Source organism: Pelodiscus sinensis, chromosome 8, assembly GCF_049634645.1.
Source record: "Pelodiscus sinensis isolate JC-2024 chromosome 8, ASM4963464v1, whole genome shotgun sequence".
NCBI lineage: Eukaryota > Metazoa > Chordata > Testudines > Trionychidae > Pelodiscus > Pelodiscus sinensis.
In genome coordinates this window covers 63,737,337-63,759,327 of record NC_134718.1, presented here as the reverse complement: position 1 = coordinate 63,759,327, position 21,991 = coordinate 63,737,337, and the positions used below count along the sequence as shown (strand labels likewise).

Here is a 21,991-nt window from a genome sequence, read left to right as displayed (position 1 = left end):
AGGATCTGACCAGTGTTGAGCCAGAGAATTTGCCGGACTGTGATAGGTCAATATCGTCTAGCAGCATTACCAGCACTTCCCCTGATTAACGGGCTCTTAGAAGACATTTAGGGGTAAATCTGAGCTAACTAACAGCACAGAACACAGAGCCAGGACTGGTGGCTGTAAACAACTTAATGGGACTGCAGCAAAATTGGCCACACCCATGATAAGTGGACTTCCAGCTAACTAAAATCACGCCAGACCACGGATGTTGCCGGACCAGAAGGTGCTGGATTAGAGAGGTTCAACCTGTAATTTGACATTTTAAACTTGTGTACAAACACATCATTGTGTCTTCCTGATCCCACTGGTTGTAAGTAGTCATACATTTAGCATGAAAAGCATTTCATTAGAAAGGGTAATCAGAAGCGATCCCTTGCAGCAAACAGAGAAATGAGTTCAAAACAATGGGCTTTGTGAGTAAAACTTACAATTCCCATCTTGCTGTCATTTTACTGGCTGAATGCTGCTGGGGACAACATGGCTGACTTTGAGACCTTCACCACAATTTTTACAGATGGCAAAGCTGATGCCATTGGAAACTAGTATTTGAACCAGGGTTGCGTGTTCTGATCCCCGCTACCAACCCTGTCCTTAGGCCACTAACTAGTTCACATGTCTCGTCTCTGTGTCTGGAAGAGTCAGAAGATCATTGACTGCCATGTTTGGGGTAAGGCTGAGGCTGGCTTTGCAAGAATGTGAATGTGTTAGTGCTTCTATAAATAATTAGCTGCTCTGATGCCCTTCTATATTCCTTTTTATATTGACTGGAAATTATTGAGTACAACCACATTGACTAATCTGTGCTGAATAATCCCACATCTAGGAATCTAGGTGATGTAACAAGTTATATAACAAACAAACTATTATGCCCCAATAACCTGGTAACCGAGATTGAACCATGTCTTCCTGCACTTGATGCTTCACAGATGTTTCCATTCTGTTGTGTTCCCTGAGGTTCCCCTCTAACAACTTCCCGGTGACACCTGTCCCTAGTGAGGAATGATACTTCTGTGTCTCTCCTAGATGGGACCCCTGTCCATCACTGCACAGAATAGTACACTTCACAGCTCTTCTGGACTGGTGCCTTGTACTGCTACTTAAAAGCTTCAACTACTACTACAACAGAGTGGCTGCTATTTGAGAAGGAGTCGTCCTATATTACGACAGATCATTTACTCTCCAGAACCTGGTTATAACAGTCCCTAGAAAATTGCTGAGAAGAGTTACACAGAAGGATAGCTTGATCTACTGAGAGGCTCAGAAAATGATGGTTCTTAAGAAAAAAGGGTTTATGAACACTCCTTAAGTACAGCATATACATCATATTGGCTCTGAACTCTGTGTGTGTATGTGTGATGGGATACAATAGAGAGTGAAAAGACTTTCTGGGCAAATGAAACCATATTCTGACATAGCATTTGCCCCAAAATTTTACATATTGTTTTCAACAGTGGTCATACATGGTTAAGTCCATCACCATTCAACATCTCATTAGACAGAGAAATGGAAAATTTGTTATTTCAGCAAGTGAGTAAAAGAAACACATGCAGATTTTGAGAAGAATACTCATCACACCCACCCTGCATGCATGAGGATAGCCGCATGATTGAGACAAGACATACCTATGTAGAATGAAGCTGCAAGGAAGATAGAAAAAAAAAAGTAAAAAACATACAGCGAGGGGGAAAACATAAGGGTGAAATGAGAGCACAATGGACTAAGAGAAATGAAAAGTGATGCTTGTCAGCTCTGAGACCCAATCTGGAAGTCCAGCATCTTTGCCAGGCACGCAGGAGATCATCTCAACAGGAATGACCAGAAGATGGGTCATTCTTTCAACAGAAATTACTTTTCTCTTTACTCCAAACATACCAAGTTCTGGTTGCTGAGGAGAATTTCTTTGAACTGGATAAATGGAATCAGCCATGAAGTTCTAACTAAAAAGGGGAAGATGTTTATGATGGAATGAGAAAACCCACTGGAAAAAAAAAAATCTACGGTGTGCTTCATTTTCAAAACCTCTAGGACAGGGCACCTCAATCTCAACTAATATCAGGGGTCTTGCTGGAGTGTCCTCCTAGAGAAAGCCACTGCTGCTCCAGAAAGCAAATGTTTCTTAGCATGATACTTCTAGAGTTACGTATGGAATGGACATCACAAAGGGAATTTTAGCCTGTGAGTTGTCTCTATGGTCTGTGTTTGAAATATAAGGAAAAAAGAGCACACGTGTGTGAAAATATATGTAAATAAATGGACTCGCTCCTCTGCTCCTTCATCCACCATGATAACCTGCGGCTGAGGTGCAGGCATTAGACGAGGTGCAGGCTTGAGGTATGTAATTCCTTCCATGTCCGCAAAGGAACAAGTCCCATCCTGCCTCAAACACAAGCCTGTGTTAGGGCACCTTGTAAACTTCCCGAGCCCTGCAGCAGCCACAAAACACACTGGAACCTGCAGGGAATGGCTACGCCAAAGAAAAGAAGTTTGTTCTTAACCTGGGTTATCTAACTCAGATTAGGAGAACAGCGAGAAGACACGGCAACTCAGCTTCCACTCTGGTTAGTAACTTGAATTCAAGCCCATTAGGGAGCCTGGGCTGGAACTCAGGCATTTTCACTACTCTTTCAATTGAAGTTAGTTAACCTGAGCTAAAACCCACCTTTTTTGCAGTGTAGACCTACCCTCCATCTGCCACCACTGAAACTTGAAACACCTTGGGAATGCTAACAGGTGGGGTGAGGAGACAATCGGCAGGGGTTTTAATCTATAAAAAGCATCGTGGTGCAGCAGTGTCAGAAGTGGAATTCGGACAGCTTTCCCTGCTCCTTTTCCTTGGGATTTTGTTTCCTTTCACTAGCTAATTCTCTTCTTTAACTCAGGGATCTTACGCTTCAGAGATAAGCTGCTCACCATTTAGAACCAGGAAAAACTTCTGCATAATAATGCATGTTCCTGGCCCCTGCTGTACTCTGAACTGCCCAGCATTGCATCCCGCCTCCCTCCCCCCGGCCGCAGAGGCAACCCTGACTGAATGCCAATCAGTATATGCCTTTCTCTCGCTGATTCCTTATCCCCCTGCTGCCTTCTCTCTTGTTTACTGATGCTACTTTCTCTTTGCTTGCAAGGCTGGCTTGCAGCCAACAGTCCAGGAATCCCAGGCCTGGCTCACAGCCCAGTGCATTCTGGGATGCCTCTGACCACCAAAGAAGCCCCACTTCAGACAGCTCCAAATCTTTATGTTGTCTGCCATAGAAATAGGGCTAAGTTCACAGAAGCAAGCACAGAGTAATAAATATGCAGCCTCAGCCAGGTCCTGTCAAGTTATAACTGAGGGTATGCCTAAACTACATCCATCTGTTGGCAGAAGGATGCAGATTAGACAGGTCGACATTGCAAATGAAGCGGGGATTTAAATATCCCACGCTTAATTTGCATAAAAATGGCCACCGTTTTTGCCGACTCACAACTGTCAGCAAAAAGCGGCAGTCTAGAGGGGGATCTGTCGAGAAAGAAAGCCTTTTTCGACAGATCTCTTATGCCTCCTGCAAGGACGTTTACAGGATCTGTCGAAAAAGGCTTTCTTTCTCAACAGATCCCCCTCTAGACTGCCGCTTTTTGCAGACAGAGTGCTGAGTTGGCAAAAAGGCAGCCATTTTATGCAAATTAAGTACAGGATATTTAAATCCCCGCTTCATTTGCAATGTCGACCTGCCTAATCTGCATCCCTCTGCTGACAGAGGGATGCAGTCTAGACATACCTTGAGTCTCTGAAGATCTGAATAACCATGGCACTGACAATACCAGACAACTCCCACCAGTTTACAGCACTCCTCAGGCTGTTGGGAGCCATCGTTCAGCAACGGGTAGGTATTTCTGGCCTCTGCTTCACATGTGAAGTAGGAATGTTAAATATCAGTTAACTGAATAGTCATTTAACCTCACAAACTCTTATTGGTTACTCGACTATTCCATAGTCCCCAGGGGTGGGGTCAGCAGCCAGTGTGCGCCGACCCCACTCCCAAGAAGCTTCCTACCACACTGTGTTGCTGCCTTTGTATCTGAGGCAGCAGTGTGGCATGCCACGGGACCTCGCCCATGAAGAAAGCCAGTTTAAAAACCAGCTTCCCATGCAGACTGGCTGCCTGTCACTCCACACGGCTGCTTCCAATACAGAGGCAGCAGCATGGAGTGGCAGCAGCCCCTGTCTGGTAGAAGGGAGTCTGAGCTCCCAGACCCGGCGTGAGCCAGAACTGTGTAACACTAGGGCTTTTACCGGCATGACTAGGTCTATAAAGATTCACAAGTCTTAACAGTTACATTTTATAAATGTAGACCTGGCTTAAATGAGTCTATGCTGGCATAATGCATACGCCAGGAGTGCTATCAAATACGGAGTTGGAAATTAGAGATGTTAATCATCATTTAAAACGTTAACCAGTTAAACATTAGGTTTAACCAGTTAAGTTTGGAGCAGCCCCCTGCCTGCAGTGCAGTGGGCCCAGGCCAGGCTGGAGCAGCCCCCACCTGCGTTGTGTGTGGGAGGCTGCTCCAACATGGCCAGGCCATTGGTTAACTGGTTACCCATAAACATCACCCTTACGGGTAACCGGATAATGGGAAATGAAAGAAGAGAAAATGCACACCTTCTGACTTGTCGGTGTCTAAGTTACATCATTTTAGGGTTCCTTATGTTACAGAGACAAGATGGGAAAGGGAATATCTTTTTTTGGACCAACTTCTGTTTGAGAGAGAAAAGTTTGCAGAACCTGCACCCAAATTCCCTCCCAGACTCCACATCTCCTCTATTAATATAGTAGAAATATGCAGTCCGTGATAACTTATCAAAATTCATGGAGTGGCCCTCCTGCAAAAATTATTGCCCACCCCTGCTTTAGAGAGATTACACATGTGCCACCGGATTCTATTTAATGAAAAAAATGTCTGTCATCATGAGCCTTTTACAGCCTCAGCCAATACTTATCATCAGTTAAGGATCAAAAGGGATAATTTACATCATTAATTTAACCCCCGTTATGAATCCTGGCTTGTCTGATGCTTGGATTTCATTAATTTAAGATTTCACATGACCAGTTACATTCTTGACCAACTGGAATACAGCTTGCAAGGGTAAAGCCTTATGCTTTAGATATAATGACCTACCTGCACAGACTGTATTAAGTCAATCATGCACAGTGAATCAGGATTATACCTCCCTTCACTTATATTGGCTTTACAATGTAATTCCATTGACTTCAGTGGATTTACACCGGTGAGACAGGAGGCCCACTGCAAAGTAGAACTGTAGCCCTGTGCTGTAGTATTCAGTGGTACCTTGAGCTTTGTAAATAATTTGTACCCTTTTTCCCATGCTTCTAACTACTGAGGATGGGCTCAGTCCTGGGGGGGGAACCTCCCCACCCCAATGGCAGACCTGATCAGCATAGCTTAGCCTAGGCTAGCATTGGAGTTATATTGATTTACATCAGCCAGAGATACGGCACTTTGTTTCAATTTTAATTTCATTTTTTTATCTCTAACTGATCCAAAATAAAGTGGGTTCCTGTTTCCAGATGCACAACATGCCTGAACACTGGAAGGGGCGGGGAATCAGATGGAAGGGATAGGGGAGGGCGACAGAGGTGCAGAGAGCTGGCTGCTCCAGCGCTGCCCCTTCCACCTGAGACCCTGCCCCTTCTGGAAGTGTGGAGCCCCTCCCTTTCACCTTGCTCAGGGGCCTGGCAAAATCTCTCAGAACCTCTGATGCTGATTTATACCAGTTCAGACTCTAGCTCAGTGAATATTACTTAAGCCAAAGTTCTTCATACAAAATCTCTTGATACAATGGTGGAATCTTCTCTTTTTTTTAAACTACTAATTTACCTTATACAAAATATGGTCTTTCCCTGAATTCCCATTTAGTAATTTGGATTGACAGGTGATCCACAGATTTAATCCCCAACGGCCTTATTGAAATAAGTGAGAAGGAATCTGAACAGAGTTTTCCCGTGTTATCTGTTGAAAAAGCTGTTCTTTTAACAGCAATGGGAAAGGGATATAAATGCCACTGGGAGGAGTTTGAGCATTTATTTAGATTTATAGCAAAAGAATGTTGAAATTGCAAAGTTTATGGATCAACTGCATGCTGAAATGAGCAGTGCATCTATTTTTAAGGGTCCCCATGTTTCAAGTACAAAGTGAACTATCTTCCTGTGACAAAAGAATCGGAAGGAATGGGTTGGAAGTGCGTACTAATAAAAATACCTATAAAAATACAAGGACCAGAACAAGTAACAGTGACCTGAGTGTTTGAGGGAAATAGACGGTTGAACTCTATTAGCATTACTTGAAAGACCAGGGCAACAATCTGTTTGCAATTCTTTTATTGGTAACGCCAATGATGTCCACGTTTGTTGCTAGTACTGGAATATAAAATATCCTTAGCTCAAGCTACTGACTCTTTCCTGAGCTCTCACAACTAATGTAAATTGCAACCTTCTCACCCAACCGACACTCTCCATTTCACCAGAATGCTGGGGAAATGAGAGTTCCAGCTGGCCTCTGCTCCAGTAAAAATGAAAATAAAATACAACTTCCACAGTCGGCAAGAAGCAGAAATAGAGGTTAGTATCTGAAATGAGCACGCTAAAGGGGAGGAAAGCAAAGATGACAAATTCCCACCCCCTCAAAAAAAATCAATAGAAGAAAGTTTGAACAATTTCAGATTAAAAAGAAAGATTTTAACATTTGGTCAGACAGTAAACAGTGCCCTCCATAATTAACAGTGATGAGTTTTCTTGTTGCCACTGCTCTTTGCATGATGTAAAAGCTTTTGATTTAGTATTCTTAGTTGGCTGATCTTCATCCAGGCAATATTAGCGGGATATTTTTGACTTACATATTTATATTTTAAGGATCTAAAATTAATAAGAATTAAATTGGACATGATCAGTCCAATATGGATTACAGGCGGATGTGGAAATAAGAAAAATTCAGCCCGTTTCTTTTCTAAGTGTTTGATGATAATGCTTTCCTTTATATTTATGACATGCAATATACTTTCTGGCGCTTTAACTAGGGCCCTTAGAAATGACATATTTCCTCAAAGAGAAGATGCTATGTCAGTCTAACACTGTTGTAAGTGAAATGACACATTGTGAGGCATGCTGGGAACTACACAGCCAATGGCCACCTTATGGAGATGCACCTTATTAGCTTTGTCCAAATGCTAATAAATCTCCATTCCATAGGGTACTAGCTGGAAAGGCCTGGCTCCTTACCTTTGACATGGGGAATGAAGTGGTGTCGGAATGGGGAGTTAGGACGGGAGTCATTGTGGGTGGAGCTTTGACTGCTAGTGTGCAGGTGTGACCACCGTTGCACACCAGTAGACAGCAGCTCTTCAGCAGCAAGGAATCATGGGGCAGGACAAAATAAAAACAAAGAAAAAACAAAAAATAAGAAAGGCAGGAAAAGAGACTTCACAAGGAAAAACTACAGAACAATTGGGAGTCTGAAAGGTAGGAAGACAAAAGATTAAAGTAACATCAGGGTTTAAAAATATAAGGCAAAGTTATAGGAAGTATTTGAAAACAGGCTCAGATTTATACATCCCATTTAGAACAATATTCTCTGACATTCAGAGCTACTGATTTCCCAGAAATTAGCCTGCTATCCTCATGCAAACATCACAAACTCTGAATCCAAATTCATTTAGAAAACAGCTAATTTGATAAGTGTCTACCCAAACAGCAGCAGTCCAGAAGCATGCAAAATGTCACCTATTGTAAGACATTCCAAAGGGCAGCTGAGGCAGGGAGGAAAAAAAGCCTGCAAACTTTTGCAAAAGCATAATGCATGAATTGCTTAAAGAAATGTAATGCACTGGCAGTGTAAACTAAAAGGGACTACTTTAAAGTGGTCCACTTCTTTCTCAAGGGTTGCCCTGGAGCCAGACAAAGCAAGAAATTATTTAAGGGGAACTCGGTTTAATCATACAAAAAAAGTATGTGTTCTTGCCAATAATAAGGTTATGAAATAGGTATTGCTTTAATTGATCAACCCCCAGTAATGCTGGGTGAAAATTGCATAGTATTACAAATGATTAGTTCAAAGCATGTTTGGAAGATAAAAATTGAGAACGCTAAAGGAAAATGGTATTATGTATAAAACAGAAACAAGTGAATAATACAGATTTCTTGGGAAATGAGACAAAAATGTGATAAAAGTAGCTATGACCGGACACAAAATCCTCCAAAATTCTGTGCTGCACAAACTTTGGCAGATTTTAGATTTGCATAAAAACTCTGGGGCTTGAGCTCATCTCTATACTGAAGGATTGCTGGGGAACGTGTAACAGAAAGATTGTTCCACAGGAAAGTACTTGACACAAACATATGGCATTTTTAAAAACTGAAACAATGAGACTCGGTGTCGCAGTACACTTTGGAATAAAGCCTAGATTTGTCCAGATCTGTGAAAAGCAAACACAAGATGTGAAAAACCTTAAGAGATCCGATAGCACTAAACAGAAGTTTGCAGCTTTTTCATAGTTTGTTAGCCTCATTTGGTTTTAGCTACAGTACACATCTTAAAACAGCACCATCATGTTCTGAGCATTTTGTAACATACGATGTTGACTTTCTCTCCCACATCATGAAATTATGTTCTTAACATGAAATATTTTTTTATATTTTTTTATATTTTTTTAATAGCAGTTTTCAACTCTCCATCACAAGAAGACAATTAAGTCATTCAAATGCTATACACTCATTCTTTCATGGATTTCTACTTTTAAAAATACAGCTCCTACTACATATGGCTTTTTAGTATTCCAACCATTTGCTGCTGGGTAATCAGTTGTATGAATGCATTGCTTAATTTAAAACCTCATTACAAAGATTTATTTCATCAATATGAAGTGAAGTCTTATCAGATCTGGAGGAGTGTTAAAATAACCTTTGTACTCACATTTGAACAAAATTCCTAACGCAAAAATATGTATAAATGTCATAAATATAATCAACAATTATAAATGCATTGGGACCCTGAAGCAGTATGTATACTTGACTATTTTGTACATGCAACTAGCTTAGGTTCATAATTATTTAAATGTAGTCCTTGGCAACTGACTAGGCTTTTAATTCATAAATTCTGTCTGGCAAATACAGACAGTCCTCGGGTTACGTACAAGATAGGGACTGTAGGTTTGTTCTTAAGTTGAATCTGTATGTAAGTCGGAACTGGCGTCCAGATTCAGCCGCTGCTGAAACTGATCAGTTTCAACAGTGGCTGAATCTGGACGCCAGTTCTGACTTACATACAGATTCAACTTAAGAAACCCAGGCATCCCCAAGTCAGCTGCTGCTGAAACTGATCAGTGGCTGATTCCAGGAAGCCCCGGGGCAGGGGCTTTCTGTAGTCAGCCACTGGTCAGTTTCAGCAGTGGCTGACTTGAGGACGCCTGGGGCAGAGCAGCTGGGGTGCTGCCGGGTTGGTCCAGTAGCGCCAAGGAGCGGTGCTGCGGGACCAACCGGCAGCGCCCCACCTGTTCTACCACAAGCCGGGAGCTTTGCTCCACGTCTCCTTGGTCTGCTGGGGGGGGGGGGGGGCACTAGCTGCACCCCCCCTCCCCCCAGGAGACCAGGGACACCTGGAGCAAAGCCGCAGCGGCGGCAGGATGCCGCGCCTCCCCGGCTTTGCCACAGCAAAGCCTCAGAGGCGTGGGACCCCTCCACCTCCCCGGCTTTGCTCCAGGTGTCCCTGGTCTGCTGGAGACAGTCCCCAGCAGACCAGAGGCACCGGGAGCAAAGCGGCAGCGGCGGCGGGGTGCCGCGCCTCTGAGGCTTTGCTCTGGCCCACGAAAGCTCATCATCTAATAAACCATCTTGTTAGTCTTAAAGTGCTACATAGTCCTGTATTTTATAAATAGACATGAGCATTTTAAAATCTGCAGCCAGTTTTCAATGCTAAAAGATTGATAGTTTCTTCTCTATTTCACTAAATAACATAATAAGGAAACACAAGGCTTCAAACTCTAAATCACTGACGCAGTTACCCTTACCAGGTCTATGGAAATGCTGAGGGGAGCGTGACATTGTGGGTGTGTAGCTGTGTCGACTGTACACTGGAGAACTAATAGAGCCCTGACTAGTTGACCTTTGAATCATCCGATCACGAACATCCTGATAACCCTGAAGAATAAGAAGTATTAGAAGCATTAATACTAATGCTACAACTACTAAAATGTTTAAGTGAACTTCAGACAACTTTCCAACTATGTGACTTTCAATGCTCTGAAGATATCAATGGAACCTGCTAAAGGAATAACATCCTTTCATTGTAATATCTGTTTCATTATCCGACAGTTCTATCTATCTGTTCATCACATAGTCTCTCACAAAATCCATCACTGTAGAGTCCTGACAACTAAGTTCTAGAGTCTTGCAATCCCATTTGACTTTCAGGCTGAATTCTGGTAACTAATACGTAAGCCTCAACTTTCATAATTGACTAGTGATTTGGGATATTTCATCCTTAAGATGACCTATTTTTCAGAAAGTGCTAAGCCACAATTGTCTAAAAATTAGGCCCTTTTCAATGTTTCTCAAGTAACAACCCAAAAATTGAGGCACTCAAGATCACTGGTCACTTTTGTAAATCTTGGAACCTAAAAAAACCCAAACAACCTTCTGGCAGCATACTTTTTGAAGACCATAAGCATGTTCATAAAATTACTGTAGAAACTGAAGCATGCAGAGGTGGTCAATGTACATTTTACTTGGGGGGGGGGGGAGGCAAAACATGTGAAAATGTATATATAATGGCATCCACTAAAATCTTACGAGTGTCTTTACATTTTCTTTGTGTCACTATGATGTTCACAGTCCCCCCCTAGAGGAATGCCACAGTAATGTTTTCTCACAAAGATTGTAAGTATAAGCAATGTTCCAGATGCTTAGGGACAGATCTTCAGCTGCTGCAAATTAGTACAGCTCCTGATTTGGTCCTGATCTATTCGCCACAACAAAGAATTCATAGAAGTGACCTTTGCTGTATAGACTTTGATAAATGCCTCCGCTTTGCAGACATCAAACCCTGCAGTGGCTTCATCCTCCATAGCACTCTGATAGATAGCACTACATGGCCTCTCTTTGGATTTTCCTGTATTTTCAATCATCAGAAAAATTATACTATGTAAATAACCACTAGACTTGGGCTGCCTAGAACGATTAATAACTGCGCTTCCAGGCAGCAATAATTCTAGCAATAGTGACACATTGCCCCAGAGGGCTCCATGAGACTTACTTCTGCCGACGGGGTGGGAGACAGCGTCCTTGGAGACTGCAAGACACGAAAGAAAGAATGTTACAGAAACAGTGTTGCTCCTCTTTGCCAGCAAATGCTGATTTCAACACATCTAGGTGTGTTTAGACAACAACATAGAAGTAACTGGGGCCATTTTAGCTCCAAAGCTGGGTTTTCTCCATGCCACCCAGGGCCTGGGCTCTGACGCAGCTTAAGTTTCTGGCCACCAAAAAGCAAGTGTGATTACTTTAATTAAATATCCTGTAATGACATATTTGAACCATCTAACAGCAACAACTATAATGTAACTGTAAGATGAAAATTAAAAGGCTACATCAGTGTCTCCAAAGTGGCCCACAAATCCACTCTGAGCCCTGGTCTACCCTAGGGAGTTATTTAAAAGTAACTCCCCTTATTTTGAAATAAACAGAGTGTCCACACTACCAGGCTGGTTATTTCAAAACAACAACTCCTGCTTTCCACAAGGAATAATGCTTATTTAAAAAAAACTTTCAAAATAGCCGTAGAGTGGATGTCCTACTGCTGCTATTTCTAAATAACTACTCCCCAGAGTCAGTCAAAGTCATTACTCCCCAGTGCTTACTGGGGCTCTAAGTCAAGGTAGCATGTCCACATTAAGGGAGCCTACCTGTAGTGGCTTCCCTGTAGTGTGGACACCCTATTTCAAAATAGTTATTTCAGGAGTTATTTCACAATAAGTTACTTTGAAATAATTTTCTAGTATAGACATGCCCTGAGAACTGCTACCGGGTGGCTCCAGTTTGTTTACTTACCGGCTCTGCAGTCACAGAGCCTCACGACTCCCTTTGGTCACAGGAAGCAGCATGTAATGCAACCTTCCAAAATAATTAATTCACCAAAAGCCAAGAGACCCAATTCCCACACCAAGCAAGGAAGAGCAGTAGCAGAGAAATTGTGAACTTACGGATTTTGCATAGCTTGAAAATTTGCAACTCTTACAAACATCTTCAAAGTTCAGCTCAGATGTGTATATATATACACACCCTGGAACAAACCTTATCACTATATATTACAGAAGTATTTCCTCCTACCTGTGTATCTATTATGTTAACAAATTAATGCCCACATTACTTCATATTATTCTGAGTTTACCTTCACTTCCCAACTAACTACTGTAGCCACTGTCACTAAACTATTGGTCTGGTTGTCTTCCAGTAGATGGCGCTATGCGAAAACTTTTTCTATTGCAGATTTTTAAAGACACAAAAACAAGAAGGAGTTCTGTGGCACTTTAGTGACTAACATATTTATTAGGGCAGAATAAATGCCCCAATAAATCTGTTAGTCTCTAAGGTGTCACAGGACTCCTTGTTGTTGTTACAGATACACGCTACCACAGCTACCCCAATGAGACTTCTAAAGACACAGAACAGGGATTTATCAAGAAATAAACTGGATAGTTTAGAGCAGGGGTGGGAACCTTTTTGGGTGGGAGCCACTGACCGATAGAAAAATCAGTTGGCAGGCCGCACACAAGTGAGAAACAACCCCCCCCCCCCAAAAAAAACCCCTCTCGGACGTGGCCCCCGACTGAGAAGAAAGACACTCCCCACCTTCCCCTCCCCTTCTAGCACCCAAGCTAAGAGATTTTGTGGGCACCAGCCCTGCGGTGAGTAGCAGTGGGTCTGGAGAGCCAGCACAGGCTCTCCAATGTTGGAGGGGCCCTGAGTCTCAGGGGCTGCATCCAGGCAAGCCAGTGCCACATCTGGCCCCTGGGTCTGAGGTTCCCCATCTGGTTTAGAGAGACTATTATATCAATTTTTAAAATGGGTTAAAAGGAAGAATGTCTATTGCTACCCTATATTGTTCCCCGGAACCTCAAAGAAAAAAAATAAGGGGGCAGAGCAGCTGCAATTGCATTTTATCTGCTCTACTGCTGCAGAGTATTTCTTCCTGAAAAAGGCTCCCTAAATTCTGAGCAGTGAGCACCCAGCTTCACAGGCTAATGCAGGAAGCGGGCAGAGTCAATTATCTGTATCCTTAGGTCTGGGGCTAGCAAACTTGTGTTTGAATCTTTTGCAAGACAAAAAGTTCCATGTGCTCTCTCCACCTCCATGCACCTTCTCTGAGGTGACTGACTTTGGTGCTGTTTATTTTGACAAGGTTTCTGTACAACTTGGGGAGAAAAACTCAGTCTGATAAAGCTGCATTGCAAAGAAACATGAGGGATGGATGACAAATACCAAGACGTTCTATTACACAGCAAAACATTCATGGGTAAGTGCCAAACAGGGGATTTTGGTTGCAGGACTCAGCAAAACTCCTATATCTTCAACCCGCACAGCAATAACCCCCACTGGGCTGTGGCAGAAGAGGACCACCTTTCTGAAGGGATGGTAGCAAATTATTTTATTTTAATTGTATCAAGTGGATGTTGAAAAAATACAGCCCATTACAAGATGCATTACAAAACTGATTAAAGCACAACATCAGGTGAATGCAAGGCTCTCATATTTTATCTTTATAATGTCAGGTTAAAAGGCACATGCAACAAATCAACAGAGAGGAACAGAGCTGATTCAGAGTGTGCCCAGAGACCTGATTTATTACTTACAAACTATGACGGACCACAGCTTCCTTGGACAGCCCTTGTCAACGAACACCCCAAAGCCAAGAAAAATAATGCATTACCCACCAACCATGGCAACCACATGTTTCACAATGGCATCATGTGTAGACCCAGCATTAACGATGCCTTAGATAGTGATAATGCAGTGACTAAGGCTAAGTCTACACCGGCACTTTACAGAACTTTACTTTCTGGTTCAGTGGTGAGCTCCCCCTGAGTGCAGCAACTTACAGCAATGTAAAGCGCCAGTGTGAACTACGGGTGTTAAGAAGTGGGCAATTGTGTGAACTGCTGAAAATCTCAGCAGTTACATGGTTATATGCACTTGCAGCACAGGGGAGCAGCTGGGTCCCCAGAAGCCAATGTGCGCATAACAGCTCCCGCCTGCTGGTCTCACTCCCAGGGAGCTGGCTGCTGCCCTGCACTGCTGCCTTTGTATCAGAGCCATGTTCCCAGTGCTGTTACTGCCCTCCTCCTGGGGGTGGTTTACATAGAGTGGTGCCATGGCTGCACATTACACTTTTAAGCATAGACAAGATCTGAGAGGGAAAGTGGCTGCTGTTACAGGCTAGATTTACAAGAGAGCTTTTCCCCACAGCAGACTGCACTCTTTTTGGGAATATGACCACTTTGTTAGGTACAGTACCTAAATGGGTACTGAGCGCTTGAGAATATGGTCCTGAACGGGGCTTAATCCTGCATCTACTGACATCAAGCACAAAATGCCCAATAATTTCAGGGTTGCAAAATCAGACCCATACTCAGAAAAAGCCTCCCTGTGGCATTGTACATGGACAACTGAGGAATTCTTTGTGAAAGAAGCATCTTGAAAGGCTATCCCATGGACCTTTAATGTCAGCATGCAATGTCACCCAGCAGCAAAGGAAGGGAACTCAGCTAAATGACTCTTTAATAGACTGTCATGAATTAGAGAAATTGCCTTTGAGCTCCTTTTTAAAAGCTGAGTTATGATGTTGCATTAATGACCATCACAACCCACCTCTTTTAGTTTCTCTTCTTGTTGTTGGCAATATATTAGGAATATGAGTAATAAGTAACATGGTGTATGTTGTAGTCAGAAATGCATAATGCTATGTGCTTAGCACAATCACTCCAGTAAACAGCTTTGACTGAATGTAGATTTCAATGTAAACGCGTATTTATCACAGCTAAATCCTAAAGTCAACTTAGCATGTTTAATTTCATTAGCTGTTCTGTGTCAAATATTGATAGAGTTTGTAGTTGTTAGTATTGATCAATATGTTTTCACTACCCAGAAGATCTGTCTGAAAATATTTACTGTGCCCAAAGCATATAAAGCTGCATGGAAAATGAAATTCACCAATGCAATGTGATGACACACATCTTGGAAGTGTAATGTTTGTCAACCTTCATTTAAGGGCATGTCACTGATACACCAGTGCACATCATGTCTTCCTTAAAGCTGAATGCTGTCCTTAATTGAGCACAATTCTAAATGAAATCAATGGGACGCATACTCAGTTAAAGTACCACAGTCTTTAGTCCTGAATGAATAAAGGCCAGTACACTAGACTTATGTCTATGACATTTTAAGAAGGTTAATTAATTGAAGACTGATTTATATTCTAAACAATCTTTGTTTACACATTTGCATGACATTTCCAGATTACTAAAATAGACAAATCCAATCCAAACACCGCATGAAGAGAGAGATATAGTTGATTGGAAATACGCTTCATGAGATTACATATAGCCCTGTTTACGCTAGGGAGTTACTTAGAAATAACAAGTGGAGCGTCCATACTACCAAGCCCATTTCTTCAAAACAACAGGCTGGTTATTTTGAAATAACTCCTGCTTTCCACGAGGAATAATAGTTATTCCAAAATTGTGGCAGTGTGGATTCTCTGCTGCCACTATTTTGAAATAACTACTCCCTAGACTAATTCCAGCTAACTACTCCCCAGTGCTTCCTGGGGTTCTAAGTTGAGGTAGCATGTCCACATTAAGATAACCTGCCTTGGACTAATTTCGAGGCTTCCCCCTAGTGTGGACACCCCATTTCAAAATTATGATTTCGGGAGTTATTTCAAAATAAGTTATTTCGAAATAATTTCCTAGCATAGACATGCCCATAGAGTGTAAACTTATTTTTCCCATGCAGAGTGCAATTCCTCTCCATGTCTGTATGTATCTTATTTCTTAACAACAGCGATTTAACACTACTACCTAAAGGCCCTGGTCAAGAATGGTGTCTTATTGCATTTGACAATGTACTAACACAGAGCAAGAGATGGGGCCTACCCTGAAGCACTTTCGGTTTGAAGAGCAAAGACAGACAAGGGCTGGGAAGAGAAAGAGAGGCACAAAGAGTGAAGCGATTTGCCCAAGGTCATGCAGAAGTCAGTGGCAGAACCCAGGCCTTCTGACTCCCCATCTAGTACTCTAGCCACTAGCCAATACTGCCTCCCTAGTCCTGTAGATTTTATTTTACTTTGCTTTTTCAAAAATGCAAGTGAATTTAGTGCTGCTGAGGCATTGGGTTGAAGAGATGTCTCTGAAGCCTCTTATTTATCAACAGAACAAGTACCACATGAGGGCTGCAAACAAGTTTCCACCATGCTGCTTTGTCAAAGAGCATCAAAGGTGGCCAGATGCCTCCCCCTGCAAAAGGAACGGGAACTTCATTTTCCCTTGTCCATCCAGGTCTCTCTTCTGTGGCTAGCAGGGGGCAGTCTGATGTTGATTTTGATGGCAGTTTTTGCAAGGAGCGCTCCTGTCAGCTGGGGTCTGGTCAGAAACCACCAATTCATTTCACACTGACCTGTATTAGCCCTCAGTCAGATTCACCGCACACTTGGATTAGAAGTGAAAAAGCTCTGTGCAGTGCAGTCCTGAGCTGTGCAGTCCCCCGCACCCTCAACTGTTGCTGTAGTTTAAAGGCCCACACAGAGGAAGAGAACAGCTCCTATAAACTATGCAAATGGCCAGTACAATGGTAAGAGTCCCTAGGGACAATAGCCTGCATTTTCCAGCTTCCTATTCACTAGGCAGCAGACGGGTTTGTTAATGGAGCAGAATTTCAAAGACATGGAGCTGGGTGCCCAAACGCCACCTCTGAAAAAAAGTCTCCCCAAAAAGGAATGATTTATGTCATCTCTCCTTCCCACCCCTTTTTTCCACACTTAAAAATAAGGCTCAGTTCGGGCTAATTTCTTCCATATTGTTAGAGGAAGAAATAGATGCTCTGACAAAGGCTGGCATAAAGACTGCTGTGAAGGCAGCATCCATGTACACCGAACACACACACAATTTGCTTGGTTGTAGAAGGTTGGCTCCTCCTAAGGCTCTGAGGTTGTCCAAACGAGTGGGCCAAATTCTGCTCTCAGTTACACCCAGTGGAACAGAGCAGATTTGGCCCACTATCTGTTTAGATCAGGGGTGGGGAACCTTTTTGGGGTTGGAGGATACTGACCCACAGAAAAATCAGTCAGGGGCCACACGCAAGTGAGAAGAAAACACACATAGAGAAAGAGAGAGAGAGAGAGAGAGAGAGAGAGAGAGAGAGAGAGAGAGACAGACAGAGAAAACCGCACCTCACTGACATGGCCCCTAACTGACAAGGAGAAAGACACTTCCCACATTCCCCTCACACACTAGAGCCTAGGAGGGCGCAGGCTAGTAGATTTTGTGTGTTCCAGCCCTGCGGTAGGATGGAGGTCGGGTGGAGTGCCAGTGCAGGATTCCCAATGCAAGGGTGAGAGCCCCGAGCCCGGGGCGGATGGATCCAGGTAAGCTGGCCTTAGGTTCCTCACCCCGGTTTAGATCTTCATTTCTGAAAGGGCCTTTTATGCCCTAAGGAGGCCTGAAATGATCAATCTACTTAGAATCAAATGTACTGGGACTTGGGATGGCCATCCCAGCAATGTGCCTTTATGAGCAGGGAAGTCCACCTGGAGGAAGAGAAAGAAACCTGCAATCTGACAAGCAATCCCTTTAAAGCACAACTTTCAGAAGAGAGAGACCAAATGCTTGTTCTTATTGAGGCAGGATATAAGGCTTATTATCAAATGGCAGATACTGCAATTAAAGCTTCTATCGAGCAAGCCAACACATCATCCTGGATATTTCTATGTAGCACCTCATCTGGATCTATTCCATACCTGGAAAAATGCATGGAACCTTGATTTCCCCATGAGATATGCACGCTGAAGACCCAGTGTTGTTAACCCTTCCATTGCACACAATACTGTGATATTCATTTAGAGTCCTGGCGATGCACTAGGAACTTCAGGGGTTTAAAGTGAGCCATTCCTGGCTTGTGACACAGTACCAGAGTGGTGTTTGCCTCATGCAGTAATCTTGGAAGCAGCCATCAAAGAGTTAATGTCAGTTACAAACACAGATGAATAAAGGAACCCCCCCCCCCACACACACTTTAATTAGTTACTGGTGTTAGCGGAAGGTCAGAGATACAGAGCAGCCGTACACTTATTTCTGCAGCTGGCCCAATGATGAGATATGAAGTATGAGTCAACACTACAATTTCTTCCTTTACTCACAGATCAGATAGATGCAAGCACTTGGACTGAACAGCAGCAACAACAGAACTGAATAGCGTTGGTTACAAACTGTTTTGAAAGAGGATAGAAGCGTAGCTGGCTTTGAATAATAGCGTAAAACAGAACGGGTCGCTCATGAATTCATTACCTCTCCAAGACTCTGTCTCTCCTGTCTGTCCTCGGAGGCAGAAGTGTAGAATGGCTCATAAGTAATTAGGTCTGGACGTTCAATGTCATAAATGGCCTTGACTTTGGGAATAGCTGCTAAATCCTTGTAATCAAGGATCTCATTGTCTACTTTTGCCTGAAGGTCAAAGACAGAAGATAAATTAACACACACAAATGCACTAGTAATTTCTATTTTTACACAATTCATGCTTTAGGGGAGTTTTCTTTCACTTAAACCCTTCTTGACACTTGATTTTGCATCCGCTGATACACAGAATTATTTTTTAGAGAGTTTAGGCAAGAAGCAGCATGGTCTAAATAGATTAAACATAGGAGCTAGTGGGTCATAGTCCTCAGTTTGAAACCCCAACTCTGCAAATGACTCACTGAATGACCTTGGGCAATTCACTTCACCTTTCTGCTTTGGCTTTCCCCAACCTGCAACACATGTATAAACACCACTGGCTTCCCAGGTCACACAGATGTTGAGAGGATTGCATATAGCATTCTGAAGATGGAAAGCCCCTTCCATCTTTATTATATTAGAGCAAAGAACACCCTAAAATGAAATAGAAGGCAAACAAGACTCCAGCTTGCAAAACATAGCCACAAAATGATATGTCATGTCTTCAGAACTATCCCCACTTAGGATGCGTCTACACAGTGCTGTATACTCAAAATAAGATAAACTATTTCAAAATAGATTCAAAATAAGATACGCAATTTGCGTAGTGCAAATTGTGTATCTTATTTTGAATCTATTTTGAAATAGTTTATTTTGAAATTTGGCGTGTCTATACAGTGCCAAATTTCAAAATAACGTGGTACTTCAAGACATCCATTAACCCTTGTGGAACGAGGGTTGTCGGGATGCCGAAATAGCACGCCTGTTATTTTGAAAAATATTTCGAAATAATGGGCGGCTTGTGTAGATGCAGGATAGCGATCTCGGGATACCTCTGGTATCCTGAAATAGCTGTGCAGTGTAGAGGTACTCCTATTTACATTTTGATTTGGCACCTATCATCATAGTATCAGCCAGCCTGACTAGTAGATGCTGATTAGGCGTTAAACACTATGGCTACATCTACACTGGCATGATTTTCCAGTAATGCTTTCAATGGAAAAGTTTTCCATTAAAAGCATTTTCGGAAAAGCGTGTCTAGATTGGCAGGACGCTTTTCCGCAAAAAAGTCCCAATCGCCATTTTCGCAATCGGGGCTTTTTTGCGGAAAACAAATTTCTGCTGTCTACACTGGCCCTTTTGCGCAAAAGTTTTTCGGAAAAAGACTTTTGCCCGAACGGGAGCAGCATAGTATTTCTGCAAGAGCACTGACAATCTTACATGAGATCGTCAGTGCTTTTGCGGAAATTCAAGCAGCCAGTGTAGACACAGCCTTTGACATCCATTCCATAGTGCGATTTCATGGCTTGTTTGCAGCTGAAGGGCCAACTTTGGAAATGAGCTCCAAAGAGAGCTGCTTATTTACTAATCTGAAGAAGGAAAGTGCTGTAATGTGATACACCAAAAAATGTCATTTGTTTTTACATTACTTGGGTTAAAGGGAGAATACTGAGATTAAAAAAACCCACAAAAAAACCACACATCACAAGTTCTTACCTGCATTATGCAAGCAGCTTGAATTATTGAAACTGGATGAGCTTTAAACATCTAATTTCCTTTTCATCTCCTATGCTGAGTTTATACCTTTTGCATTTCACTAAGCTGAACTGTAAAATTAGGTTGGTCAGTTTCTACCCAGGTTTATTTTCACCCACACTAAACACAGACACAAATTTTCACAGCTGTATAGCATCTAGCTACCCATTACAATCTACTTGGCATGGCAGTTCCCATGCAATCCTTTGAATTAGAGCCACAAAATGCTGCACTTTAAATGCTGCATTTTAGAACCTCCGTCGCAATATTCCTACAGGGACTGCTGAGAAGTACAGGAACGTCCTACATAATGAACCCCTAGTTATATCAGAACACAGTTATATCAGAATAATGAGGCCTGATACCAATATGGCTTTATTTTACTTCCTGAATGGAATAAGCTATACTGGTAGAATCACTTTTTTACTCGTGTAACTGCACCCACACTGGGGAGCAGGGGTTCCTCCTTTAACTATGCCAGTATAACTTAAGTGGCAAATCTTTCTAGTGAAAACAAGCCCAAGATACAGGAAATGTCACAGAAATGCCAAAGTATAGCAAAGCAAGTTACTCTACAACACTGCGAAATGCTCTCTGCAACATTAAATGACTGTCAGAAGAAGCCCACAGCCTTTGGTGACTATGAGCCTATTAACAGGTGTGTAAGCAATCAGGGGATAACTATAAACTATGGGAATGGGCAGAGTTCATCTCATTTCTATAAGCTTTGGCCCTTTCCTCCAAACTATCTTATCCTAGTACCACAGGCCCCTCTCCTTTGGGACAAAGATGAATTTGCATTATCTATGAATGCAACTGACCCAGCTTGGGCTGTTGTTGAGCCTGGAACCTGAGACCCCAGCACCAAATGCAGTTGGGCTAAACAAGTTCCTCTGAGGAAGCAGTAGCACACTATAAACTTCTTATGTAGGCCAGCTACCAGAAGGAAAAACAAAGACTCTCCTACTGCGAGTTACTCTAACAGCAGAAAGCCTATTACACACAGTACTGGGCTTTCTAATCCTGGCCAGGAGAGGGAGTAGTGGTGCACACACAACACTCTGTCATGCAGTACAGGTTGAATCTCTCTAGTCCTGCACCCTCGGAGCCTGATAGATGCTGAACCAGAGAATTTGCTGAACCACAGAAGGTCAATATTGTCTAGCAGCATTACCAACACTCCCACTGCTTACTGGGCTCGTGGAAGACATTTAGGGGTAATTAGAGCTAAATAATGGCACAGAAAACAGAGCCAGGACTGGTGGCTGTAAACAAACTTTATTGGACCGCAGGAAACTTGGCCACACCCATGATAGCGGACACCCGGCTAACTAAAATCACGCTGGATCATGGATGTTGCCAGACCAGAGAGTGCTGATCTTGAGAGATTCAACCTGTAGCTGTTTTGAGGTTTTAGCCCTTTTGCCCCTGGGCTTTTTTTTTTTTATTTAAACCTCCTAGAAGGGAAATAAGGCTCTGGATTCTCAGTTTTCACAAAGCAATCTAGTACACCATGTGCTACACTTGATAGCCACATCAACTAGGGGATAACAAATTTGGCACTGTGTAGCTTACAACAACTTCACTATGCAAACATTCTATCTGAGATTTGCAAAGATGTGGGCATCCAAATCCCATTAGTTTTAATGGGAACTGACC

At 42.7% G+C, this 21,991-nt stretch overlaps 1 protein-coding gene across 15 annotated transcripts in view; it reads right to left on the bottom strand.

Annotated features, from left to right (window-relative positions):
• Nucleotides 1–21,991, bottom strand: part of ABLIM1 (actin binding LIM protein 1) — a 322,972-nt gene that overhangs the window by 30,642 nt on the left and 270,339 nt on the right. For all 15 annotated transcript variants that reach the window (XR_012905702.1, XR_012905695.1, XR_012905697.1 and 12 more), the window contains 3 exons: nucleotides 18,653–18,808; nucleotides 11,350–11,385; nucleotides 10,106–10,235 (listed from right to left, as the gene is read on the bottom strand). Coding sequence is in view for 2 of the 15 variants with exons in the window: in XM_075935416.1 (XP_075791531.1) it covers nucleotides 10,106–10,235; nucleotides 11,350–11,385; nucleotides 18,653–18,808 (322 nt within the window). In the remaining 13 variants the exon portion in view is untranslated. The remainder of the gene's footprint in view (nucleotides 1–10,105; nucleotides 10,236–11,349; nucleotides 11,386–18,652; nucleotides 18,809–21,991) is intronic.